Raw genomic sequence first — 27536 nt, 5'->3', positions numbered from 1 at the left:
GGTAGTAAATTCGGGACTAGAACCCAGACTCCCCGCTCTTGCCATCAGGCCACCTGCTGGCGTCCTCCTGCCTCGGCCTCCTTGCAGGGCTTCAGGCTTCAGGAGGGCGGCCGGGCATGCCTTCCCCTGCCCCTGGCGCCCCGCCCCCGGATCCTTTAAGAGGCGGGCCTTGGCCGCGCGCCCCGAGGCCCCGGCAAAACGCTGGGACTTGGCTCTGGCCGCGGAGAGCGAGTCTCGGCCCCATCAGCTGCCGCAAGCGCTGCGCCGGAGCCTGAGCCACGATGAGCGGCAGAGTCGGCGACCTGAGCCCCAAGCAGAAGGAGGCCCTGGCCAAGGTGAGTCCTCACCGGGCCCGGCCCCACCCGGGGCCCTCGCCCGTCGGCGGCGGCGAGGAGCTGAGAGATGGGAAGCGAGGGGAAATGCGGCGGGCGGCGGAGGGAGCGGGAGCGGGGGGCGGCGCACCTGCCTCCAGCGCCCCTCTGACGCCCCTTCCGACCTCCTTCTCTCGCTGGCCGAGGAGGGGTCCCGGGAAGTTTTCGCCACCCCCGCCCCAGCCCCGAGCGAGCGCTGGCGGTGCCACCTGGGAAGAAGTGGTTTCATGGGAGCCCTCGGAGGGAGCTGAGGGCACAAAGGCAACATTCATTGTCGGCACTGGCAACTGGGCCCAGGGGCAGGGGCAAGGTCCCAGGTTTCCTCCCATTTCCGGGAGGTTTTCCTCCCCTCGGGGTAGTGGCGCGATGGGAAGGGGCGGACAGCCCCTTACACTCGGATCCTAGCCACTGCTGCAGCATCAAATCGCCGTGCGACCTTGGGCAAAACCCTGGCCTTCTGTGAGTCTTTCTGCTCCTGATGAAATGAGGTGGCATTAGATGATGTTGAAGGGAGTTCCTCTGTGTCTGAAGCCCAGGCTCCCGGAGACTCACTGGGTCAGGGCTACTGTGAGCTGAGGGGCAGCCTTCCACTATCCTGCAACCCAGGCCCCTCCCTGGCCTGGGACTTGGGTATGATGCTTCTCAGAAGGCAGAGGTGAGCCTGGCTTTGCCTTGGCACCTGGGCCTACAGCAGAGGAGGAGGGCAACAACTTGAGGGCTGGACTTCCCACCCCACATCTCCGTTTCTCGGTCACACTTGAGGAGAGGGGAGGCTGGCACTTCTTGGGGCCAGAGCTGGAGGCTCCAAAGCTGGGCACTTTTCCATTCTGGGAAGGAGTGCGGGAAGGGGGGAAGCTGTCTCGTGCCATGGCAGCAGGGCCTAAGGACCCACCCCATAAGGACATGGAGGCTTTGTCCCAGACTGGGCCTCCCCCACAGGGAGGCTGGAGAGGGAGGCTCCAGCTATTGCTGCTGACCTGCAGGGGAGTCAGGCAGAGAAGGGATTAGGTGGTGATTAAACTGGCAACCAGGGCTGGGTAGGAGGGCTCTTGGTAAGGGGTGGCCCCATGCCTGGGCCCTGGATGAGCAATTTTCCTAGGGGTCTGCGAGCTGTTGGGGTGGCCTGAATCCCTGGCTGACCTAGGTATGGGGCAGAGGTGGCCAATCCTCATTGGTCCCCGCTGGGGCTGCTCTGTGGGGTTAATGACCAGGGAAAGCAAGTGGCTAGGAGCTGGAGGCTGGGAGACAGCACGTGGGGCCTGTTTGCCTCAGAGTAGTGAGTGGTGTGTGTCATCCCTGGGGTCACTGTCCAGTCCCTTGTTTTGATACTCCCTGAACTTCTCCACCTTCATGACTTCACTCATGCTGTTCCCTCCACCTGGATTGTCCTCCTCCCTCCCCGTGCTCCAAGCCAGGAGACCATCCTCTTCCTGGCTCCAGTCAGAATCAAAGTCTCCCTTCCCTCTGCTCCTCAGCCAGTCCATTTTGAAGAGAGCAGGAGATAACGATGGAAAGAGTATGCTCTGGACTTGGACAGACCCAGCTTTGCATTCCAGCTCTGCTAATTACTAGCTGTTTGACCTTGGGCGTGTTACTCAGACTCTCTGAGCTTTAATTCCTTCATCTGTAAAATGGGGACAGCAATACCTCTAGGGACCCTGAATGAAGAATGAATAGGATACTGTGCCAGATCAGTGCTGGGCACATGGTGAATGCTTGGTCCAGTGATAACTTTTATTGTGGCATGTACCAGAGTGCCTGCTGTCACAGTTAGCTGGGCACACGCCTGCCTCCCCACCAGCCCAGGGTGTGGAAGTGTGTGCAGCGAGGCTGGGACAGGATCTAATTCTCTTCCCACCTCCTCCCCTGCCACCCTACACCGGCCAAGTGTCCCACACAGCACAAGTGAGAAGCCGTTGTCTATGAGTTGACCTTCGTTGAAGAGGGGTCAGCAAAGGCCCCTACGCAGAGTCCTGGGCATAGGGTGGTCAGGATAGGACCTGCCGTTCACCCAGCTGCCTCTCCCCACAGTTTCGGGAGAATGTCCAGGATGTGCTGCCCACCCTGCCGAATCCAGATGACTATTTCCTCCTGCGTTGGCTCCGAGGTGAGGGAAGAGGGGCAGTGGGGGGTGGGGACAGGGGCTTGTTTGCAGTCTGAGAATCTGGAGTGTTCAACCTTTACAGCCAAAAAGTCCTGTGGAAATTAAATTCCTTCAACCCTCTGAGGCTCAGAGAAGTGAAGTGACTCACCCCACATCACACAGTGAGTGAGCTTCGGGGAGAGAAAAGACTAGAACCCAGGTCTCTGGATTCCCAGTTTGGCGCTCTTCTCATGCCTCTTAATAAATTCACTCTTCTGATGGACTTGGGGAAAGGGGTGGAGGAAAAGTGAAGCGAGAAAGGCCCACGTGAAAAGTAGGAGGTATGGTTGAGTTTAGAACCCTCTGCGCCCTGTTGGGCAGCTTGAAGGAGGGCAGTGTGCACTGGGCAAGGGAGCTCAGCCTGACCTGTATTGACAAGACTCTTCTCAAGCCATGGCCAGGCTCCAGAAGCCCCAAGTTCTAGTTCCAGCTCTGCCCTGGCCTCACTGTGGCAACCTGGGCTGGAGGCAAACCTCTGGCCTAGGCTCCTCTTCTGGGAGGACAGGACCAGACAGGGTGCCATGCCTGTTGCAAGACGTGACTTGACAAAGCTCTGTACATAAAATGAAGCATACTCGTTTCTATTAGCATTAGGGGTGCTACCGGCATGCCCCCAACTCCTGAAATCTTTCTGTTCTTTTCCCACTCCTCTCTGTAATTCACATCATGCGTCACTCTCTCTGGTCCTTCTGACATAAAGTTTATAGAAAGTTTATTACCAGATGTAGGAGTAATAAAGAAAATTCCAGAAATTAAGGTATGATGCAGAATCACACTCCAAAGTATTAAGTACAAATCACACCCGGTTATTTACTTATACAAACATATACATACATTCTCTATGGGTCCTGGGACAGGTGCGGAGATATATTTTCCTCTTCTCCCCAGAAATGTCATCGGCTGACACACTCTTGAGGAACTGCTAGCAAACACCCGAGCACAGGTGCAGCCGGGAGAGCCACGTGGGGCCTAGCATGCTTCTGGAAATGCCATTTGTTCCTTTTCCCAAAAAAGCTGCAAACCCACCCACCCACCCAGCCTGCCTAGAGAGGGGGGAGGGGTGACATGGGGGTGGCAGCAGAGTCCTTCCAGAGCTGGAGGAATTTCTGGCCCAGCTTTTGCCAAACGGCTGTAGCTTGAAGGGGTGGGTGGAGAGAGTGGGAAGACTGGCCTCCTTAAAGGCCCAGCTGCAAGATGAATCAGGACTTTGAACTGGGTCCTTCTGGTTTGAACCCCTGCTAAGAAATTACATTTCCACCCCAGATACACTGAATCAGAATCTACATTTTAACAAGACCCCCAAGTGATTCTTTTTTAAAAAAAATTTTTATTGTGCTTTAAGTGAAAGTTTAAAAGTCAAATCAGTCTCTTATACAAAAACTTGTGCACACCTTGCTGTGTAACCCTAGCTGCTCTCCCCTTAATGTGACAGCACACTCCTCACCTCCACCCTGTATTCCCCATGTCCATTCAACTAGACCCTGTCTCCCTCTGCCTTCTCTTCTTACCTCCAGACAGGAGCTGCCCACATAGTCTCATGTGTCTATTTGAACCAAGAAGCTCACTCCTCACCAATATCATTTTCTGTCCCATAGCCCAGTCCAATCCCTGTCTGAAGAGTTGGCTTTGGAAATGGTTGCAGTCTTGGGCTAACAGAGGGCCTGGGGACCATGATCTCTGGGGTCCCTTCAGTCTCAGACCATTAAGTCTGGTCTTTTTAAGAGAATTTGAGGTCTGCATCCCACTGTTCTCCTGCTCCTTCAGGGATTCTCTGTTGTATTCCCTGTCAGGGCAGTCATTGGTGGTAGCCGGGCACCATCTAGTTCTTCCAGTCTCAGGGTGATGGAGTCTCTGGTTTACGTGGCCCTTTCTGTCTCTTGGGCTCATATTTGCCTTGTATCTTTGATGTTCTTCGTTCTCCTTTGCTCCAGGTGGGTTGAGACTGATTGATGCATCTTAGATGGCCGCTTGCTAGCAGTAAAGATCCCAGACACCACTCACCAAAGTGGGATGCAGAATGTTTTCTTAATACATTTTGTTATGCCAGTTGACCTAGTTGTCCCCTGAAACCACGGTCCCCAGACCCCCATCCCTGCTACTCTGGCCTTCGAAGCATTTGGTTGTATTCAAGAAACTGCTTTGGTCCAGTTGTGCTGACCTCCCCTGTATTGTGTGTTGCTTTTCTCTTCACCCAGGTGATTCTTACGTATGATAAATTTTGAAAAGTACTGCTCTACTAGTGGTTCTCACAATTGGTCCTTAACCAGTACCATTAGTATTAGCATTGTCTGGGAACTTGTTAGAAATGCAAATTCTCAGCAGGGGTTTGAACCAGGATGAACCCGTTGGAAGCCCTGTTTCATCTTGCAGCTGGCCCTTTAAGGAGGCCCAGTCTACACTTTCATGGGAATATTGAGAGTGCTTTCATTCTCACTGGTCAGATGAGAAAACTGAGGCTCAGAGAGGGGAGGGGATTTACCTAAAGACACACAGCTTATAAGGAGCAGAATGAGGGCAAAAGCCTAGGGCTCCAGATTCCCGGGCCCACACCCTTTCCAGTAAGCCACAGCTGCCCCCTGAGGAAGTGGCTCCCTGGTGCATCATTTGTGCCCCATGTTTCCTGGGCGGGCGCTCAGGCCTGGTGTCTGGCTGCTCAGACCCTACTACGAATTTCAATTAGTGTTTTCCTTGTTTTTTTATTTTTAAAGAAACATTTTCTCTTTGACTCTTTGATTCTAAAGGAAACACTTGTAATCTGTACAGCAGAAGAATGCTTTCCTCTAACCTAGGTGGGAGCTCCAGGTTCCACTCTTCCCCCCTTTCCTCCACGTGGGGCTGTTTTCTAGTGGCTGCCAGGCATTGAGAGCAGGTACAAAAGTCCCCACTGCCTCCTCTGCCTGACTGGGGCTGAGCTCTGGGCACCTCAGGAAGGAGGAGCCAGATGGCAAGATAAAAAAAATAAAGGGGGGTGGGGGGGACTTGCTGTCAAACTGGTCCTTTGTTCTCAAACCCTTTTTACTTCCATCATCATTTCCTGGAAACCCCGTGAGGAAGAAAGGCAGGTCTGGGTCTCCCCATTTCACAGAAGTACAGAGTGATCAAGCAAGTGATCTGCCCCAAAGCTGAGTTCTCTTACAAGCACCAAGCCACACTTGGAGCTGCCCTGAGTAGGGCGGCAGGAGCCCTGGAGAGGCCTGACACAGCAGCCTGGGGATGCACACAGCAGGGTACTCCAGGAGCAAGTGGCACCTTGGGGAGACTGTGGCAAATAAGGGTTAACTGGAGAGCCTCCCCTGAGATAAGGGGCTCACAGTTTACCACTGCTTCTGTTCCCTAGGAAGATAAGAGCTCTCCTCACAGTAGGATGTCCTAGTTCCTATGGAAGATCATGGTCCAGCTGGGCTCCCTCCTCATGAGAAGGTGTTGCCTTGCATTTTTCAAGTGTTGCTAGCATATTAGATGATTCAAACAGAGATGGTCAGTATCGTGACCAAGGTCAAACAGAGACAAGACGGATGAGCTGGGATGTAAACCCAGGTTATATGATTCTAAAACCTGCCCCATGCTGCCACGATGGCATGTGAAGAGGGGTAGTCAGAAGAACTTCCCAAGAGTGAAGGGTGTTTGGCCTTGCAGACATGTCTTCAGCACCAGTGACATGTGACATTGAATCATGTCTGTTGTGATGCAACCGTGGGCTACAGAGAGAGGATGGGACTTCCCAACAGCACAGTTAGGGAATGTACGTGGCTGTTCCTGGGAAGTACTGAGTAAGGGCCCAGCAATAGCCCAGAGGGCAGCCTGTCTGGCTCAAGTTCCGGGGCTGTCAGCAGATCTAGTTGCCGATCAAATCCACAGAAGAACATGCAGCTGCGAGGGGCGATTCACAGGTCCGATGGCAAAGTTGGTCAGAATCTGGATCTCAAAAGGTCTTTAAAGGTTGACATGAAGCTGACTAACAAGATGAAATTTGAGAGGGATGGATTTAAGGACCAGAAAAGTACCTGTCCATACGTGGGCTGGAGGCTTAGCAGTAGCACAGGTGAAAAGGATTTGGGGGTTTCAGTTTACTGTAAGCTCCACCTGAGTGAAAGGTGTGACATGCCACCAAGAAGGCTCTTTGGCTTTACTGGAGAAGGGCAGACAACACCTGCTGCTGTGCTTTAGACAGAACGCTTTAAGAGGGGGCACTGGCAAACTGGAAAACATCCAAAAGAAAGTGATTTGGATGGACCCGAGATGGGCAGCATGATTGCAGGGGAGACTTGGGCTGGCAGCACGGAATTCCCCAGGATTGGAAGGGTTGTCATGTGATACTCTCGGAGTGCCCCCGGAGTGGATCTCAGTTCAGTACAACAAGGAGAACTGATTGCAAACAGGCAGCTTTGATTATCTGGGAGCAGGTTGGGGCAGGGGGCAGTGAGGTCTTTGTGCTCAAGTTTGGGTGGGACAATTTGTTGGGGTTTATGCATAAAATTCAAGCCTCGAGTTGCAATAGTGGAGGATTCCATGGGGAAAATATTAAACGACACAGGAAGCATCAAAAGAAGATGGAAAGGATACACAGAGTCATTATGCCAAAAAGAATTAGTCAATATTCAACCATTTCAAGAGGTGGCTTATGATCAGGAACCGATGGTACTGAAGGAAGAAGTCTAAGCCGCTCTGAAGGCATTGGCGAAAAACAAGGCTCCAGGAATTGATGGAATATCAATTGAGATGTTTCAACAAACAGATGCAGCGCTGGAGGTGCTCACTCGTTTATGCCAAGAAATGTGGAAGACAGCTTCTTGGCCAACTGACTGGAAGAGATCCATATTTATGCCTATTCCCAAGAAAGGTGATCCAACCCAACGTGGAAATTTAGAACAATATCGTTAATATCACACGCAAGCAAAATTTTGCTGAAGATCATTCAAAAACGGCTGCAGCAGTATATCAACAGGGCACTGCCAGAAATTGAGGCTGGGTTCAGAAGAGGACGTGGAACCAGGGATATCATTGCCGATGTCAGATGGATCCTGGCTGAAAGCAGAGAATACCAGAAGGATGTTTACCTGTGTTTTATTGACTATGCAAAGGCATTCGACTGTGTGGATCATAACAAACTATGGATAACACGGCGAAGAATGGGAATTCCAGAACACTTGATTGTGCTCATGAGGAACCTTTACATGGATCAAGAAGCAGTTGTTCGGACAGAACAAGGGGATACTGATTGGTTTAAAGTCAGGAAAGGTGTACATCAGGGTTGTATTCTTTCACCATACCTATTTAATCTGTATGCCGAACAAATAATCCGAGAAGCTGGACTATATGAAGAAGAACGGGGCATCAGGATTGGAGGAAGACTCATTAACAACCTGCGTGATGCACATGACACAACCTTGCTTGCTGAAAGTGAAGAGGACTTGAAGCACTTACTAATGAAGATCAGAGACCACAGCGTTCAGTATGGATTACACCTCAGCATAAAGAAAACAAAAATCCTCACAACTGGACCAATGAGCAACATCATGATAGACGGAGAAAAGATTGAAGTTGTCAAGGATTTCATTTTACTTGGATCCACAATCAACAGCCATGGAAGCAGCAGTCAAGAAATCAAAAGACGCATTGCGTTGGGCAAATCTGCTGCAAAGGACCTCTTCAAAGTGTTGAAGAGCAAAGATGTCACACTGAAGTCTAAGGTGCGCCTGACCCAAGCCATGGTATTTTCAATCACATCACATGCATGTGAAAGCTGGACAATGAATAAGGAAGACGAAGAACAGTTGATGCCTTCGAAATTGTGGTGTTGGTGAAGAATATTGAATATACCATGGACTGCCAAAAGAACGAACAAATCTGTCTTGGAAGAAGTGTGGCCAGAATGCTCCTTAGAAGCAAGGATGGCAAGACTGCATCTTACATACTTTGGACATGTTGTCAGGAGGGATCAGTCCCTGGAGAAGGACATCATACTTGGCAGAGTACAGGGTCAGTGGAAAAGAGGAAGACCCTCAACAAGGTGGATTGACACAGTGGCTACAACAATGAGCTCAAGCATAACAACGATTTTAAGGATGGCGCAGGACCAGGCAGTGTTTCGTTCTGTTGTGCATAGGGCCGCTATGAATCAGAACCGACTTGACGGCACCTAACAACAACAACAATGCATATAATAAAAGGGTGGCCCAGACGAACTTTAATTCCAAAACCCTCTAGGGATTCTGGGAGGAGGGTCTTTGGGTGCCTTCTGTGTATACATGGGTCCTTTGAGGACATGACAAGGGTGGCAGGGGGTTCAGCAACCCCTCTATTCCACTGGGATGTTCTTCCCTCTCTGCCTCAGATTACGGGACAGCTATGTTCATCTTTGACCTGTGGGTCAGATTCTCAGGTCTGGATGGAGTAAGCTTTGTCCATGTAAGGGGGAAGGCCAATTGATAAGGGGCCCAGAGTTCACTTTGCCTGAGAGGAGATAAGACCATTCACCTGATTGCATCCAGTAGGGTAAAACTTTTTTGACCCTGAAGTCACAGTGCTGCCCCCAACTGCCCTGAACCATGACCTGCTGTCCCCATAAACCCAGGAGCTGTGGTTTTCTAGAACCCCTCATTGAAGGTCCTCGCATTAGCTTCTGCCTGTGGGATGACCTTGAGAGTCAGCTAGGGAGATGACTGAGAGGAGCCGGCCCCAGCATGGGACTAGGGAAATCTCCCCATCGTTGGACATCCAGACTCTGACCATGTTTCCCTGTTACAGCAAGAAGCTTTGACCTGCAGAAGTCAGAGGCCATGCTCCGGAAGGTGAGATCCATTTGGTTCTGCATCGCACTGTTGCCTCAGTTCCTCCCCATCAGAATCACACCTTGCCTGGACCTCTTTTGCTCACCCCACCCATCCTAATTGTAGCCTTTGGCTTGTGTGACATACCTGAGTGTTAAGCCAACCAGAATTATCTTACCCAGGGGCAGATTAACCAGTAAGCAAGGGACACACAGGCTTAATTATGTTTCCTTAACTAATCTGTAGTGCACAATTTCACATGCTGTGGTGAAAATGTGTAGTACAGATTAGTAAGTAAGCACAAGTAGACTTGGGCATACCTTGCATATTGGGTAATCCATCCTTGGCCTTGTCCTTTTGGGACCCAGTACATTCCCTGTCATGGAAACAGCTTTCAGAGTTCTGGGCTAGCCAAGAATTCTATCATCTGTTCTATCATTCCTGCCTATTGCCTTCTAATGACTCACCTGTAAGTCTGTTCATGTTGTCACCTATTGCTAGATGCCTATTAAGGGGTCCCCCCCGCCCCCGTTTTTGATCCCTAACTCTGTGTTTGCAGCATGTGGAGTTCCGAAAGCAAAAGGACATTGACAGCATCATCAGTTGGCAACCTCCAGAGGTGAGGACACATTATCCTGCCCCATGCCCACTCTAGGCCTATTAGACCCCAGTCTGTGTCCTGGATCTGTTGAACTGAGACCCTCAGAGGAAAGGTGTGACAATGCCTGATGGTTCCAGTGTGGGTATTCATTGTCACCCAGAGGAGGGGTGTGGGGGAAGAAGCTGAAGAGCTCACGGTCAGCCCCTGTGGTACAGGGATGGTATGAGTGCCCTGGGCCAGCAGACCAAGCACCTCTACTGTCTCTGCCCAGGTAATCCAACAGTATCTGTCAGGGGGTATGTGTGGCTATGACCTGGATGGCTGCCCAGTCTGGTACGATATCATCGGACCTCTGGATGCCAAGGGACTGCTGTTCTCAGCCACCAAACAGGACCTGCTCAGGACCAAGATGCGGGACTGTGAGCTGCTTCTGCAGGAATGTGGCCGACAAACAACAAAGGTGGGTGGATGACCACGGTTGAAAATGAGCTAACCATTGGTGGAGGCATTCAAGCAGAAACAGGGATGTCACACAGGGCACATCTTCAGGGCTTAGGCCTAGACTTTTGGACCACTGAAATTTCAGATTTTAGGGACTGACATAATGTTGCCAGATTTTCATTTTGCCAACTAAGGCCTTAAACAAAGTGTCTGTTATCGCCATAATTAACCCCAGAAGCTACAGGAATGGCATACTCTCAGAATAAAGGACAGTCCTTTAAATTGAATAAGTTTTACTTTTAAATAAACTCATTACATTATCTTTATCTCTGTCATTTATCTGGGGCTAGTAAAATCTTTGTCACAGACCAACTCTCTTAGGTTGGACAGAGAGGATCTGTGCCTAAGGGATAAGTGGCAACACAAGGGCCCTCAGCAATTCAGAGGAAGGCCACCACAGGTCAAACTGCTGACCAGAAGGAACCTCAGATCTAATCTAGATCCACCTAGATCTAGATGAGAACGCGGAGACCTGGGCAGGAAGAGTGGCTTGGGTTGATTATCTCAGTCTGGAAGACCCTAGGCACAGCCCTGCCCAGATGGAATTGCTTCTTCAGCGTGTGGAGCCATCAGCATTTGCCCTGACCTGGGTGGGTGTCAGCCGTGGAGCAGCCGGGTGAGACTGCTCCTCCATTCCCTGCAGGTGGGGAAGAAGATAGAGACCATCACCATGATTTATGACTGCGAGGGGCTTGGCCTCAAGCATCTCTGGAAGCCTGCTGTGGAGGCCTACGGAGAGGTGAGGGGGCTAGGGTATGTCCAACGAATCAAGAGGGCAGAAGAGAGCGCGGAGGGAGTTGGGCCTCTCTGCTCCGATACCCTGAGGGATGGGTGAGGCGATAGGGACAGATGCTAGCCTGGAGGAAGCAGGGCATCTCTCCTTGGCAGAGGTCTGAGCCTGCAGGAATCAGTGATTTTGTTTCCACAGTTTCTCTGCATGTTTGAGGAAAATTATCCCGAAACACTGAAGCGTCTTTTTGTTGTTAAAGGTAAGTTGGGAATTTCCTATGAGGAAGCCAAATGGGAAAGAGGGCCAAAATGTTACTGGGGCAGATTAAGAAGAGTAAAATGGAGTGAGCCAAAGAAGGGGGCCTAAGCCTGTGCTAAGAAGGCTGACTTTTTACATGTGCAGACCACTTTAAAATGTACAAATCTCTTTGTTTACTACGTCCTGTGAAGGAGTCCCTGGGTGGTGCAAATATTAAGTGTTTGACTACTAACCAGAAGGTTGGCGGTTCAAACCCACTCAGAGGCACCTTGGAAGGACAGGCCTGGTGATTTGCTTTTAACAGGCCACAGCCTTAAAAACCCTATGGAGCAGTTCTACTGTGCACACAAGGGGTTGCCTTGAGTTGGAATTGACTCATTGGCAACTAAGAACAACAACCTCCTTTAAGTCACAAAGCTGAGTGAGATAGAAAGAGAAGTTTGACTACCCACTCTATAGATGAGGAAGCTGGAACTCAGAGGTTCCTGGCTGGTAAGAGGCATGCTGAACCACAGACCCTGGGCAGCCTTTCCAGGCTCCACAGCACTAGGGGCATGTAGACCTACACTGGGGGCTGTAGGGAGGGCTCTGGAGGACACCGTTAGGGCTAGACCAGGCACTGCTCCCGACCTCATCTCCTGGTCTCTATTCCAGCCCCCAAGCTGTTTCCTGTGGCTTATAACCTCATCAAACCCTTCCTGAGTGAGGACACTCGTAAGAAGATCATGGTCCTGGGAGGTGAGTGGTCTAGACTCTTCTCAACTCCACCCAATGATCTGTGTCCCAAACTGGGGCTGGTTTTCTTTTTTATTATTATTTTAATAATACTTTATTGAGTTTTTGATGAAAGTTTATACAGCAAGTTAGGTTCCCATTTGACAATTTTCACACAAATTGTTCAGTGACATTAGTTACATTTATCACAATGTGTCAACATTGTCTTTAATTGTGTTCAGTTTATTCCCTTTCCAGTACTATAGTTTCCCTGCCCTGTATCTCCCCCCGCCACACCTTTTTTTTTATCTCATTAAAAAATGTTGTTTGGTGACATTGGTTACAATCCCCAGAATGCGACAGCACACTCCCCCTTTCCATTCCAGGTTCCCTGTGTCCATTTGTCCAGTTCCTGTCCCTTCCTGCCTTCTCATCCTGCTTTTGGACAGGAGTTGCCCGTTTGGACTCGTATTTTTGATTGAACTAAGAAGCACATTCCTCCCCTGTGTTATTTTTTGCTTTATAGGTCTGTTTAATCTTTGAAAACTGGGTTTCGGGAATGTTTTCAGTTCTGGGTTAGCAGAGTATCTGGGGGCCGTAATTTGGGGGGTTCCTCCAATCTCTGTCAGACCAGTAAGTCTAGTCTTTTCTTGTGAATTTGAATTATGTTCTATATTTTTCTCCTGCTTTTTTTTTTTTTCTGTCCGGGAGTATCTGTTGTGTGATCCCTGTCAGAGCAGTTGGTGGTGGTAGCTGGGTACCGTCTAGTTCTTCTGATCTCAGGCTGGTAGAGTTTGTGGTTCATGTGGTCTTTTAGTCCTTTGGGCTAATATTTTCCTTGTGTCTTGGGTTTTCTTCATTCTCCTTTGCTCTGAGTGGGATGGGACCAATAGATGTATCTTAGATGGCTGTTCACAAGCTTTTAAGAGCCCAGATGCTATTCACCAAAGCGAGATGTAGAACTTTTTTTTTTTTAATGAACTATGTTACACAATTGACCTATATGTCCCCTGAAACTGTGGTCCCCAAGCCCCAGCCCCAGCTATTAGGTCTGTCAAAGTGTTTGGATGTGTCTAGGAAATTTCTGTGCTTTTGCTTTGGTTCAGTTGTGTTGATTTCCCCTATATTGTGTGTTGTCCTTTCCTTCACCAAAGTCCGCCTAGTTAGTGACTTTCCCTCCCTCTCCCTCCTCTCCCTCGTAATCATCAAAGAATGTTTTTTTCTGTGTGTAAACCTTTTCTTGAGTTCTTGTAATAGTGGTCTCATACAATGTTTGTTCCTTTGTGACTTACTTCATTCAGCATACTGGGGCTGGTTTTAGAAGTGTGGCCATAGCAGTAGGGGCGAAGGCTCCCTCTGCTGGTTTGGGACCCAGGAGCAAGCCGGGACAGAGCCTTCCTATTTGTTTTCATGAGAACTCTCTTACTTTAGAAGAAAGTATTGGGCTCATCATTGTAGATTCAAAGATGAATGAAACCCCAGTCCTTGCCCTCAAGGAGCTTACAGAATAGCAAGAGAGATGACCAATAGAGAGAAAGCTGTGACAAGCTACAAAGGACACTAAGAAAGGCAAGAGAAGGCACCACGGAAGTCCTAGAAGCAGAGCTTGCTTTCACTTGGGAGCAAGTAGGAGTGGCTTCATTTAACAAGCACCTACTATGTTATGTGCCAGGCCGTGGTCTAAGTGCTGAAGCTGCAAAGATGACTAAGACAAAGCTTTTTGAAGAGCTTCCAGCCTCTCGAGGAAGGGAGACACAAACAGATGTGACAGTATGACATGGTAAATATGAGGGAGGGGACCACAAAGTACATGGGAACAGTGAGCGGGCACTCACTTCACCTCACCTCATGTAGGTGGGGTGCCTGAGCTGAATGCAGCAGAATGAGTAAGCGTCCGCCAGATGAAGCAAAGCAGAAGGAACAGCGTTGAGCTAAGACCTTCAACAGCACGGCATAGGTAGTTTTTGTGGAGTGTGTCAAGAGATGAGCTGGAAAAGGACCAGGATCCAGGTCACAGAGAATCCAGGGCACCATGCTGGGAAGCTGAGACATGACTGTGCAAGCCACTGGGAGCCAGAGAAGAGCTCTGAGCAGGGGAGTGCCATGATCAGATTTTAAATTGAGACATATCATACTAGCAAGATTGTGAAGAACCGATCCACAGAGTCACAGGTGCCAGTTTGCACACTGTGGCTATTGTCCATACAAGGGGCATTACATACCTGAACCAGGGCAGTGGCAGAGGGGCTCGAGAGGAGAGAATAGGCCTAAGACTTTAAAAAGAAAAACAGCAGAACTCGATTGACTAGATGTGGGAAGTAAGGGAGAATGAGGAATCTAAAACGACTCCCTGGTGTCTGGTGTGACTGAATTGATAGTGATAGTTCAACATACATTTTGTATAACTGGAAGAAAAAGTTTAAAGTTGAATTTAAGGGGCCTGTGAGATATACAGGAGCTCTGGTGGCACAGTGGTTTAAGTGTTCAGCTGTTAAATGAAAGGTCAGCCATTCAAATGCACCAGCAGCTCCATGAGAGAAAGATGTGGCAGTCTGCTTCCATAAAGATTTACAGTTTTGGAAACCCTGTGGGGCAGTTCTACTCTGTTCTGCAGGGTTGCTCCGAGTCAGAATTGACTTGATGGCAATGGGTTTGGATGGGCTTGGGGAGATACCCAGATAGTGGGAATACTTGAGCCTGAAGTTTAGGAGAGAACTTCAGTCTGAAGATTCGGGCATCATCAAATCTAGGCAGTAGCCTAAACCTCTCAAGTAGATAAGACTGCCCACCAAAGAACAGAGGCTGACAATGGAGCCTTAGGGACTATCTAAACTCAAGAGCAGGCAGAAAAAGAGGAACCACCAGGGAGACTGAGAAGGATTGATTAATGAGGTTGGCAGAGAAGCAGGTAAACAGGGATTGGATATGCGGGAAACCAGGGAGAACATCAGAGCACAGGGGAAGGTATGACCCAAAACCCAGCAAGGAGGACAAAGAGGAGTCAAGTCAGCCACAGACAGAGAGGAGTTCAGTTTGGCTGGAGCATGAAGTCAAGTGCTGGGAGAAAGAGCTAGAAAGGTAGACTAGACTGGCTCATGGAAGGCCTGATCCCACCTAAAGAGTTGAACTTGGAAGTAGGTATTAGGAGTCTGACGGTTTCTGGACGGGAAGGGTAAACAGCTTTAGCTCTTGTCCTAGATGACACATTAAAAGTGGAGATTTTCCCATACGTGGGCTAGTGAGACACTGGCATGGAGAGAGAAGCTGTTTGGAAAATGTAGGACTTCTGGGTTCTAGTCCTAGCTCTGACAGCAAGTTCTGCTTCTTTTTGCCTCAGTTACTCTCTCTGTAAGATGGGAATAATCTTCTTGGCCTTATCCCAACTCTCCAGCTGAGTTGGGGGAAGAAATACAAAATCTGAGCAAAAGGCTTATGATTTTTGGTTTTTCTGCTGTTGCCACCCACCATGTGGGTGGTTTCCTGGCAGCAGAGCTGTATAGAAGAGTCAGCCTGTTCTCCACCCACACCTGAAATTCTTTCAACCAAACCCGCCTTGGGCTGAGAAGATACAGACTCTTCAACAGAGGAGGAAAGAAATTCACTTTGAGATGGTCACTGGAGCTTAGCAGCACAGATTAAATCATCCAAAGACCACAAGAAACTGTGTTCCCAGGAGTTGCATCGTCTTATGTCCACCTGAGGGCTGGAGGACCCTGGACAGACATACAGGTTTCCAGCCAGCACGAGGGCAGAGGACGCTGGGTTGTACCCCATGGCTTGGAGCTGCGGCCGATATGTAGTCTATATAGTCAGCATGCAAAGGGTTCCAGTATCAAAATACTGTACTTGGCTGGAATTTGTTTAGGAATTTGGATTGGTGGAGAAGTGGTTCTCAGCATTGGCTGCACTGGAGTCGTACTCTTCTAGCTAGGAAAACGGCTTGCTTAGAAAAATAATAAGCCAAATCACTGGCAGATAAACGGCCCAGAACAACAGAAGTGAAACTACCTGGGAGAAAGCAAAGGTCAGCCACATGAGAGGTCACACTACAGTGATGCATTCGGTCAGTCAGCAATGACTGCGACGGCCATATGTGGGCTAAAGTGAGGAACAAGACGCACAGGGGCCACCCTTATGGAGTTCAGTCTAACCAGAACAGTGCAGGTTGATTCAGGCCTGCCTGTCCTCCACACATGATGTTCCCTCTGCGTGGAATGCCCTACCCCCTTTCTCTGTCCCTTCCTGCTTCCTTCAAATGTGTGGATCACCTTCCTGGGCGTGATGATATACTCTTATACCTGTGGAGCACTTTAAAATTTACAAAGCCCTGTCAAGCACTTGGTTTACTTCATTCCCATAACCCTGGAGGGCAGGAGGAACAGGACCTCTCTTCTTAGCTAGGCTCAGAATGAAGTGGTTTTTCTAAGGTGACACAGCTGGTCAGAGGCCATGAGGACAGGAACGCAGGTCTCCTGATGCCTGGTCCAGGGTCAGGCAACCCTCTGGTGATGGCTCCTCCCGCAGTACTGTGTACACATCACGTCCCTACTGCTCCTAATGCCTGTGCTGTATGTGGGAGGGTGGGGAGATTTTTTTCTGTCTCTTTCATGTAGACTGCCAGGGCCTTGAACTCTTGCCTAGTGGTGACGTGTCTTTCTCCTTCCTTCCCTCTCCTGCCAGCAAACTGGAAGGAGGTTTTACTGAAACATATTAGCCCTGAGCAGCTGCCTGTGGAGTATGGGGGCACCATGACTGACCCTGACGGAAACCCCAAGTGCAAATCCAAGGTATAGGCCACCAGGGCTTGGAGATGAACAAGGGAGCTTGGCTCAAATCTGTATTCTAGCTTACTTCATGCTCTGCTTCTAGATCAACTACGGGGGTGACATCCCCAAGAAGTACTACGTGCGAGACCAGGTGAAACAGCAGTATGAACACTGTGTGCAGATTGCCCGTGGCTCCTCTCACCAAGTGGAGTATGAGATCCTCTTCCCTGGCTGTGTCCTCAGGTAGGGGGATGCCTTCCAGGATACCTGAACCTCACATCTGTAGGCACCAGTGGCCTGAGGTGGGAGAAGTCCTGGTGCCAGGACTCCAGAGAGGGCACACACGGAAGGATTATGTCTAAATGGGTGGGCATACCCTGCAGGTGGCAGTTCGCATCGGATGGGGCAGACATCGGCTTTGGGATTTTCCTGAAGACCAAGATGGGGGAGCGGCAGCGGGCAGGGGAGATGACAGAGGTGTTGTCTAACCAGAGGTACAATGCCCACATGGTGCCAGAGGACGGGACTCTCACCTGCAGCGATCCTGGCATCTGTAAGTATCTGTCTTGGCAGTGCCTTGAGTCCCTTGCCCTATCCCTGTGTGTAAGGTCCCCCTTCCCCCATGGATTTATGATCTCAGACTGTTAGAGCTAGAAGTGGTCCTCCATCAGTTCACCCCTCTCCTTACATAGATGAGGAAACCTAGGCTTGGAAACAGGGCTTCAAACAGTTGTTCCCAGGAAGTTATACCTAAGAATCACTGGGGATCTTGTTTAAAGATGGATTCTGATACAGTATATCTGGGGTGGAAATGCAAATTCTCAGTGAGAAACTTGTTAGAAATGCAAATTCTCAGCAGGGGTTCGAGCCAGAATGAATTAGTTTGAAGCCCTGCTTGGAAATGACTTGTTCAGGTGACCCAGCTTGTTTATAATAGCCACATTGACAAGCAGGAAAACCACATAAACACCCTCCCACCCCTGCCCATCAAATCTCCAGTTTGTTCTGTCAGAGCCAAGGGGCCAGGTGTGGAAAAATCAGTGAGAGCAAGGGCTTATCAGGCTTGCTTTAGGCAAGCGGCTGAACCTCCCTGAGCTTCAGTTTCCTGATGGCTAAAATGAAGATAAATTTTCTGCCTCGCGGGAATACGATGATGATTAAAATTGATAAGGCCTGTGTAGCACTTAGCCTGGTATATAGTGAGCAGCCAACAGAGTGTAGTCACCATTATTATTTAGCAGGGCAAGGCCTAGGGGAGAGGGGTTGTCCCTGAGATAGTGCTGGGAGATGGAGAAGCTCTGTGCCCCATTTCCATGGTAGGCACCACCAAGAGATCTGAACTAGTCCCACAGATGTCTTGGCTGTGTTCACACATCACCCAACCTCAGATTCTGCCACCTCGCCCACATCCCAGGCAACCGTCAGTCTCTACTGCCCCCTCCTTACAGCTGCTCTGTGATACAATATGGCTCCCTAGGGAGGGGGTGTATTCTCGTTAGTGAGCAGCCACGTTCTGGGGGAGAAGGCGTAGACTGTGTGGTTCAGCAAGAATAAAGGCTTTGCACCAGCCCAGACACTGTCATCCATAGCGGATAGAGCACTTTGTACATACAAGCTTGAATTTTGTTTTTTTAATGGATGGGGATGCTGAGGTACAGAGAAGGGATGCATTTCTCTCAGAAAGTAGCTTGTAAAAGACCAAGAGACAGAAACACCAGAGAATCCTACAGTCCTGGTCATGGATCTCTTGATCAGAGACTAGCCTGGAGATTATCAGGTCCATCCCTTGATTTGACTGTGGAGAAGGTAGAGTCCCAGGCCAGGGAAGTGATTTACCCAAGATCACACAGCCACACTACTCATTTCCCAGCACTGTCCGTTACCCCTTTATTGCCTCTATTGTCTCTGAAGGACACAGCCTGAGAAAAGATCATAGCTCTAACTTAATCAGGCTTACGTTTGCAAATCTCAAATTCGTTTCAGCTCCTTTTGGCTGCATTCCCAGCAGAAACCTTCATCTGCCTGCAGGGCCTTGATCTGCTTGTTTCCTCTTCCCAGGAGGAGCAGAGTCAGGCCATACCATCCATTTGCCCTTCCCAGGTGTAAAGACAATGAGGTGGGCTCAGCTATTGTATGGAGTTTGGCTCAGCTAACCTGAGCCCAGGGAAAACCCGGGTTAGGTTGCAAGCTCACCTGAGGAGGGCAATGCCCTTGGAGAACTAGGTGACCCCTGCAGAGCGGAACATAATCATCTGTGGAGAAATTCAACTCCAGTTGCAAAAGCACATTAACCTTCCCAGGCCTCTCTGGTCCTTGTCCAAGAATACTAACTTACTGAGGAGGAGAAACAAAGTCTGAACTGATATCACTTTTTTTCACTCAACTAATACTTACTGAGGCCCTACTGAGTGTAGAATACTAAGCATAGAAAGAGCCTCAGAAAAAAAGTTCTGGACTCTGTCCAGCAGGAATGTACAGTGTGGTCCAGAAGGCTTGAATCACCATATGAGGGTTAAATAGTACTTCCAGGCATTGCTGCGTGTGAAAAGAGACCTGATTGCTGAGCCCAGCTCTGCCACTAACTCTCAAGTGTCTCTAAATGATGAGATTTTGCCTTCTCATTAAAATGAAAGGAGTGGACTAGAGCAGGATATCTTAATCTGGGGCCCATGGACCCCTCCCCCTTAGCACTGGTTCTAAATCCTAAAGACCAAACACTCCCCTTTCATAATAATTTCTAATGTCACTTTTACTATTCTGAAATTCATAGTAGTATGACCAACCTACATGTTTTTAAAAATATAGTGTCACATCTGTAATATAAAAGAAAAATAAAAGGAAGCTACCTTAGAAGAACGTATGTTTTTTCAATACATAAGTGAGAGGGCAAGATTGCATCAAACTCTGTCTAGAGGCACCTCTTCAGAATGCTACCTTTCCCCAGAGGGTCCGTGATAGGATCCAGGGATCTGCGATTTTGTGGTTCATCAGATTCTCAAGGGAGTCAGTTACCCAAAAAATGTTACGGAGTCCTAGATGGGAGGATCTCTGGGGGCTCTACGAGTCCAGAGTGTCTGATGACTGTCAAAATGAACCATGTAGACTCGGCGCTGCAGTGACTGTGCTGCCCTTGGGCCTGTGCCTCAGAACAGCCTCTTCCTTGTTTCGGAGGACAAAATATTCTAGACAGAGCCATCTCAAGCTTGCCGTTTGGTCCAAGCAGCTCAGCGACCTCTTCTCCAGTGTGCCCAACTCTTTGGTTGCTAAGGCTTCCTCATCCAGGGCAGATGGAAGCTTCCCTCTTTGCAGAAGTGCCTGCATTGGAACCCCTGGTCCTGAAGGACCTCTGGTGCAGAAAGAAGGAGGTGACTAATTCACTCACTTCACACCATGAAGAAAGGGTGGGTGCTGTGTCTACCCACAGTCTATAAACTATGTGTTTTATTCAGGGCAGGAAAGGGGAAGGGTTAAATTTCAGGATTAAATACACATTTGTTTGCTGGGAAAGGGGAGAGAAGACCAGGATAGAGAAGGGGCGGAGTTGGTGTTTTTGTTTTCACACTCCATTCTCTTGAAAAGGGGTGTTTGACTGAAATGGAACAACTTCTCAAAGAAACGGGGTTAGATTAAAAGCAGTCTGTTCTTTGCCAGGGTTTGGCTTTCTCTGCCAATTGCATGGCTATTTTCTCTCCTCAGAGGGAACCGCAGCTAACAGGTCTTGTCTGTTAGCCTATGTCTTAGTTATCTAGTGCTGGTATAACAGAAATACCACAGACAGATGGCTTTAACAAACAGACATTTATTCTCTCACAGTCTCGTAGGCTAGAAGTCCAAATTCAGGGTGCCAGCTCCAGGGCAAGACTATCTCTCTCTGTTGGCTCTGGAGGAAGGTCCTTGTCATCAATCTTTCCCTGGTCAAGCAGCTTCTCAGCACAGGGACCCGGGATGCAAAGACATGCTATTCTCCAGGCTCTTGTTTCTTTGGTGATACAAGGTTCCCCTGTCTCTCTGCTCACTTCTGTCTTTTATATCTCAAAAGAGATTGGCTCAAGACACACTCCAGTCTTGTAGATTAAATGCTGCCTCATTACCATAACTGCCACTAATCCCGTCTCATCAATATCATAGAGATAGGATTTACAACACATAAGAAAATCACATCAGATGACAAAATGGTCGACAGTCACATATTACTGGGAATCACAGCCTAGCCAAATTGATACACATATTTTTGGGGGACACAATTCAGTCCGTGACAGCCTGTCAGATATTTTCCATGTCTTTAAAAGTATTGTGTTTCCATAGTTTACAGGACATATACATTCACAGGAGTTATACATGTCATTCAGTGTATGTTTGAAGAAAATTTTGAAATTTTAGAACTTACCAGGATTTGAGAAAAACTTTCCCTTTAGTACAAACCCCTGAGTGTTACTAGTAGATGTTACAAACTATTTACAAACTGTTCTGCAACTTGCTTTTTTGCCCTTCAGATATATTGTGGAAGCTTCCCCAGTCACTTCTTACAGTGTTAACTTCTTCCTTTTTACATCAAAATAGTATTCTATCATACGGAAGTACGATATAATCTGTTTAAGCAGTTCTCTTTTGAGGAACATCCGAGTTTTTTCCAATCTGTATTATTACAAACCACCACGCATCTGTCAATTTGTCGTACTGTGGTGGCTTACATGTTGCTGTGATACTGGAAGCTTTGCCACCGGTATTTCAAATACCAGCAGGCTAACCCTTGTAGACAGGTTTCAGCGGAGCTTCCAGCCTGAGAGACTAGGAAAAAGGAATCAGTGGTCTACTTCTGAAAAAACTGGCCAGTGAAAACTTCATGACTAGCAGCAGAACACTGTTTGATATAGTGCTGGAAAAGGAGCCCGTCAGGTTGGAAGGCACTCAAAATACGACTGGGGAAGAGCTGCCTGCTCAAAATAGAAGAAACTAAAAACCAAACTCATTGCCATCAAGTCGATTCCAACTCGCCAACCTTTTGGTTAGCAGCTGTAGCTCTTAACCACTGACGCCACTAGGGTTTCCCCTCAAAGTAGAGATGACCTAATAACATGAATGGAGTCAAGCTTTCGGGACCTTCATTTACTGATGTGGCATGACTCAAAATGAGAAGAAACAACTGCAAACATCCATGAATAATCAGAATGTGGAATGTACAAAATATGAATCTAGGAAAATTGGAAGTCATCAAAAATGAAATTGAATGCATAAAGATCAATATCCTAGGCATTAGTGAGCTGAAATGGACTGGTATTGGCCATTCTGAATCAGACAATCATATGGACTACTATGCCGGGAATGACCAGTTGAAGAGGAATGGGGTCACATTCATCGTCAAAAAGAACATTTCAAGATCTGTCCTGAAGTAGTGCTGTCAGTGATAGAATAATATCCATACACCTACAAGGAAGACCAGTTAATATGACTATTACTCAAATTTATGCACCAACCACTAAGGCCAAAAATGAAGAAATTGAAGATTTCTACCAACTTCTGCACACTGAAATTGATCAAACATGCATTGATAATTACTAGGGATTGGAATGTAAAAAATTCAGAAGGATCAGTAGTCGGAAGATATGGCCTTGGTGATAGAAATGATGCCGGAGATCCCATGATAGAATTTTGCAAGATCAATGACTTCTTCATTGTAAACACCTTGTTTCAACGACATAAATGATGAATATATACGTGGACCTTACCAGATGGAATATATGGGAATCAAATTGACTAAATCTGTGGAAAGAGACTATGGAGAAGCTCAATATCATCAGTCAGCACAAGGCCAGGGGCTGACTGCAGAACAGACCATCAATTGCTTATATGCAAGTTCAAGTTGAAGCTGAGGAAAATTAAAACAAGTCCATGAGAGCCAAAATACAACCTTGAGTATACTCCATCTGAATTTAGAGACTGTCTCAAGAATAGATTTGATTCATTAAACACTAATGACTGAAAACCAGATGGAGTTGTGGAATGACATCAAGGACATAATATATGAAAAAAGCAAGAGCTCATTAAAAAGACAGGAAAGAAATAAAAGACCAGAATGGATGTAAAAAGAGACATATGTTGGGAGCTAAAGTGAAAGGAAGAAATGATGAAGTAAAAGAGCTGAACAGAAGATTTCAAGGGCAGCTCGAGATGAAACGTGTAAAGACCTAGAATTAGAAAATGAAAAGGGAAGAACACACTTGGCATTTCTCAAGCTGACAGAACTGAAGAGAAAATCCAAGCCTTGAGTTGTAATATTGAAAGATTCTATGGGAAAAATTAAATGATGCAGGAAGCATCAAAAGAAGATATAAGGAATACACAATCACTGTATCAAAAAGAATTGGTTGATGTTCAGCCATTTCAGTAGGTAGCATATGGTCAAGAACCAATGGTCCTGAAGGAAGAAATCTAAGCTGCACTGAAGGAACTGGCGAGAAACAAGACTCAAGGAATTGATGGAATACCAATTGAGATGCTTCAACAAAGCTGTAGCACTGGAAGCGCTCACTCACCTATGCCAAGAACTTTGCAAGACAGCTACCTGGCCAACTGACTGGAGGAGATCCAAATTTGTGCCCATTCCAAAGAAAGGTGATCCAACAGAATGCAGAAATTGTTGGATATCATTAATATCACACACAAGTAAAATTTTGCTGAAAATCATTCAAAAGCAATTGCAGCAGTACATTGACAGGGAACTGCCTGAAATTCAAGCCTTTTCCTGCCAGAAATTTAAGCCAGAGGACGTGTTAAAAGGGATATCATTGCTGATGTCAGATGGGTCTTGGTTGAAAGCTGAGAATACCCAAAAGATGTTTACCTGTGTTTTACTGTGTCAATAGTGTGGATCATAACAAATTATGGATAACATTATGAAGAACAGGAATTCTAGAACACTTAATTGTGGTTTTTTTTAATTGTGATCATGCGGAACCTGTACATAGACCAAGAGACAGTCGTTCAAACAGAACAAGGGGACGTTGTAGTTTAAAATCAAGAACGGTGTGTACCAGGGTTGTATCCTTTGGCCATACTTATTCAATCTCTATGCTGAGCAAATAATCTGAGAAGATGGACTATATGAAGAACTCATCAGGATTAGAGGAAGACTCATTAACAGCCTGTCATATGCAGATGACACAACCTTACTTGCTGAAAGTGAAGAGGACTTGAAGCACTTATCGATGAATATCAAAGATTACAGTGTTCAGTATGGATTACACCTTAACATAAAGAAAACAAAAATCCTCACAACTGGACCAATGAGCAACATCGTGATAAACGAAGACAAGACTGAAGTCATCAAGGATTTATTTTACTTGGATCCACAGTCAACAGCAATGGAAGCAGCAGTCAAGAAATCAAACGACACATTGCATTGGGCAAATCTGCTGCAAAAGACCTCTTTAAAGTGTTAAAAAAGCAAAGATGTCACTTCAAGGACTAAGGTGCGCCTGACCCAAGCCATGGTGTTTTCAGTTGCCTTGTGTGCATGCGAAAGCTGGACAATGAATAAGGAAGACCAGATAAGAACTGATGCCTTTGAATTATGTTGTTGGTGAAGAATATTGAATATACCATGGACTGCCAGAAGAATGAACAAATCTATCTTGGAAGAACAACCAGAATGTTCCTTAGAAATGAGGATGGCAAGACTTTGTGTCACATACTTTGGACATGTTATCAGGAGGGTCGAGTCCCTGGACAAGAACATCATGCTTGGTAAAGTGGAGGGTCAGCGAAAAAGAGGAAGACCCTCAACGAGATGGATTGACACAGTGGCTGCAACAGTGGGCTCAAGCATAACAATGATCTTGAGGATGGCACAGGACAGGGTGGTGTTTCATTCTCTTGTACACAGGGTCGCTATGAGTTGGAACCAACTCAACGGCACCTAACAATGACATTCTTGTCCATTTATCTTTCTGTGAGATAAATTCCTGGTTCAAATAATTTGCACATTTACCTTTTATCAGAGGCCGAATAGGACTGGGTTTTCCTGGGCCTAAGCTGGTAGGACAAAGGAAGCAATGGGGACTGATGGGTAAAGTGGGGGCTCTGAATCTGAAATTCCAGGCCCATCATTTCCTTAACTCCATGACACAGGAATTACATGATCTCTTTTTTATTGTATATAAAACAGGGCTGATGCTTAACTCATGGAGTTATTTCAAGAAATAGTGAAATAACAGATTACCAACCCAGTGCTGGGCATAGTGGAGATGCACAAATAGCCATTATTACTATTACTACTACTACTATTGTTGCTGCTACTATGTAATTCTGTTGCCTCTTTTCAAGGCCCAGTTCAAGCTCCTTTGGAAAGCGTTTCACCTGATTTCAGTTTACAGGACCCTCTGATTACAGACTGCTACAGAAATGATTGTCACTCCTGTCGACATGGCACTTGGCATGTTCTTATTGTGTGTGTGTGCGTGTGTACATGAATATCTTGTCAGCCCAGCTAGACTAGGTTTCAGAAGGTTAAGGACCGTGGGTTATGCCACCTTCATGCAATTATCTACCATACTGCCTGCTTAGTCAACAAAAATCAACAATAATCGCTGTCCCAAGCCCTTTGTCAGAACTGTCTGAATGTCTGGTTTTTCTGCCTCTCTTCAGATGTCTTGCGGTTTGACAACACCTACAGCTTCATTCATGCCAAGAAGGTCAGTTTCACTGTGGAGGTCCTGCTTCCAGACAAAGCCTCAGAAGAAAAGATGAAACAGCTGGGGGCAGCCACCCCAAAGTAACACCTCCTCCCATAGCAGGCCTGGCCCCCTCAGTGTCTCCCTGTCAATTTCCACCTCTAGTGGCAGTCATTTTCCTAGCACTCTGCAGCCCAAAGAAACTGGGCTGGAGGTTAAGATCCTAGGCTGGATCTGAGGAGCTTTCATTTCAGAATTAGGGAGAGAAAGAGTTGCTGGAGTGGATCTCTTGCTTCCGAAATTACTAAGGAGTCCCAGGGGCTGGGCACCGTGACAGGATCTATTGATCTCATACGCTGTGCCAACTTAACCTGTCCAGTGACAGCTAAGACAGGGAGAGGGGACCTTGGGGTGACAGCAGGGAAGAAATTAGAAAAAGGGGAGAGATTGAGACCTAGTATTTCAGGGAAGCCAGCTCTAGGGGAGGAACTTGCTCCCACATGAACAAGTAAGTCTAGATCACAATGAGGAGTAGCAAGTTAGCCAGTTGCTAGAATTATGGTGGTGATCAGAGCCTTCCAGACTTTCCATCACTGAGGCCTAGGTAGCTTTGGGCTTTTCTTAGATCTTGGGAGGTGGCCTGAGTCGGCATAGATCTTCCCACTCAAGGGTAGATAAGCAGGCCTCTCCCCCATCCTCAGAAGTTCAGCAACTCCTGGGTGCCACTGTAATTACTCGTGATTGTCAGTGACTCAGCTTCCTGAAACAGTGAGCTTAGGTACCAGCCGCTGTCCTCCAGTGCAAATAAAGCACAAGGGAAATTACCTCGAGGAATCCCAGCCCAGTGAAAAGCCAGGGAGGCTGGGGTGGGAATGAGCCCTGGGCCTTTCATTCTCCTTTCACTGCCGCTGGCCTCTCACCAAGTAACCCTCCTGCTGAGCACCCCAGACAAAAATGACACGTGGGATCATAACAACAGCACACAGAGAGGGCATTTCCCAGTCTGAGTCTTCCTCCGGGTCGCCAGCCCGCTTCCTGACCTGAGCGGGGTCTTGGCAGTCCCATTTCTGGGAAACGCAGGGCAGGAAGCCAACGGCCGGGCCAGCATCTTACAGAACCAGGGGCTGGTGCAGCACCAGGCCGCTTCGCAGGCCCCCAGCTCCTCCGTCCGCGGGGCCTCCAAGCAGGGACGGGCCATGGGGACGGTCGGCGACTGTCCGGGGGCTGGAGGACACTGGCCCTTCGGGCAACCACAGCACTTAACCCAGACCACGCCCTTCTGCGGATGAACGCCAGGTCCTGGGCTGCCTAGAACATGGGACGGCGTCCCGGCCCGTCGCGGGAACGCCTGTCCCTCAGAAACCCAGGCCTTGGCCCAGCTTGGGAAGCTTGACTGGGCAGGGCTGATGCGGACGAGCCATGGCCCCAGCCAGCTTCCTCAGGAGGACATCCCGACCTTGGTTTACAACATTCTGTTAGGAAAATTAACCAATGAATAAAGCAACGTTCAGTGCACAGGGCGTGGAATTCAATACCGATGCTCGTTCCTCGCTGCCTTTCACTCAGAGGCCAGAACTTCTGCCTCAGGAGCCCAGCAACGGCTTCCCCAACAAGTAGAATGCATGCGCAGAAACGCTTCGTGCTCGGCTGTAGCGTAAGCTTTACCTAGGGCCCAACGGCCAGCTTGCCTTCTGATTGGCCCAGCCCCTGGGCTGTCTTCCGCCATTTTTTCTAAGGGTTTTTTAATAGTGGTTACCGCCTTCACGGTGAGGGCAGAGGCCCCGCCCCATTCAGGATACCCCGTGCGCGCGGAAAAGTGCGCGTCCTGGCGAGTGCGCGCCGCGCCTGCGGTGGGTTGGGACCGGGAGTGCGAGGGAGGTGGAAGAGCGGCGATCACGTGGTGTTAGGGACCGTCTCCTAATTCCGCGCTAGTACTGCCGGTGTTTCAAGGGCTGGGGACCGCTTTGAACCCCGGAACCCAGCTCCTCTCCAGGTCGCCGCTGACCGGGGGTC

At 48.2% G+C, this 27536-nt stretch overlaps 1 protein-coding gene across 2 annotated transcripts; it reads left to right on the top strand.

Annotated features, from left to right (window-relative positions):
• The first annotated feature begins 150 nt into the window (after positions 1-150).
• Positions 151-27312, top strand: SEC14L2 (SEC14 like lipid binding 2). Of its 2 annotated transcripts, XM_049866480.1 has the most exons (12): positions 151-335; positions 2403-2478; positions 9262-9305; positions 9844-9903; positions 10157-10345; positions 11030-11125; positions 11315-11375; positions 12029-12112; positions 16769-16875; positions 16958-17097; positions 17238-17407; positions 25498-27312. In XM_049866480.1, the coding sequence occupies exons 1-12, from the start codon at positions 282-284 to the stop codon at positions 25626-25628; spliced, it is 1212 nt and encodes a 403-aa protein (XP_049722437.1). In that variant the 5' UTR covers positions 151-281; the 3' UTR covers positions 25629-27312. The 2 variants fall into 2 exon arrangements, with proteins under 2 accessions (XP_049722437.1, XP_049722438.1); XM_049866481.1 differs by lacking the exon at positions 17238-17407 and having other exon boundaries at positions 153-335; positions 25498-25611.
• The last annotated feature ends 224 nt before the right edge of the window (positions 27313-27536 follow it).

The sequence above is a fragment of the Elephas maximus genome, chromosome 22, assembly GCF_024166365.1.
Source record: "Elephas maximus indicus isolate mEleMax1 chromosome 22, mEleMax1 primary haplotype, whole genome shotgun sequence".
Classification (NCBI taxonomy): domain Eukaryota; kingdom Metazoa; phylum Chordata; class Mammalia; order Proboscidea; family Elephantidae; genus Elephas; species Elephas maximus.
The sequence above is the reverse complement of the archived record's forward strand: the minus strand, read 5'-3'. Positions and strand labels throughout refer to the sequence as shown.

What these genes read in the sequence shown, in the direction of transcription:
- SEC14L2 (XM_049866480.1), top strand. Translation starts at nt 282, where the DNA reads ATGAGCGGCAGAGTCGGCGACCTGAGCCCCAAGCAGAAGGAGGCCCTG. An exon ending in CAGAGGCCATGCTCCGGAAG is followed by an intron (nt 9,306 to 9,843) that starts GTGAGATCCATT and finishes CTGTGTTTGCAG; the next exon opens with CATGTGGAGTTCCGAAAGCA. An exon ending in GCGTCTTTTTGTTGTTAAAG is followed by an intron (nt 11,376 to 12,028) that starts GTAAGTTGGGAA and finishes TCTCTATTCCAG; the next exon opens with CCCCCAAGCTGTTTCCTGTG.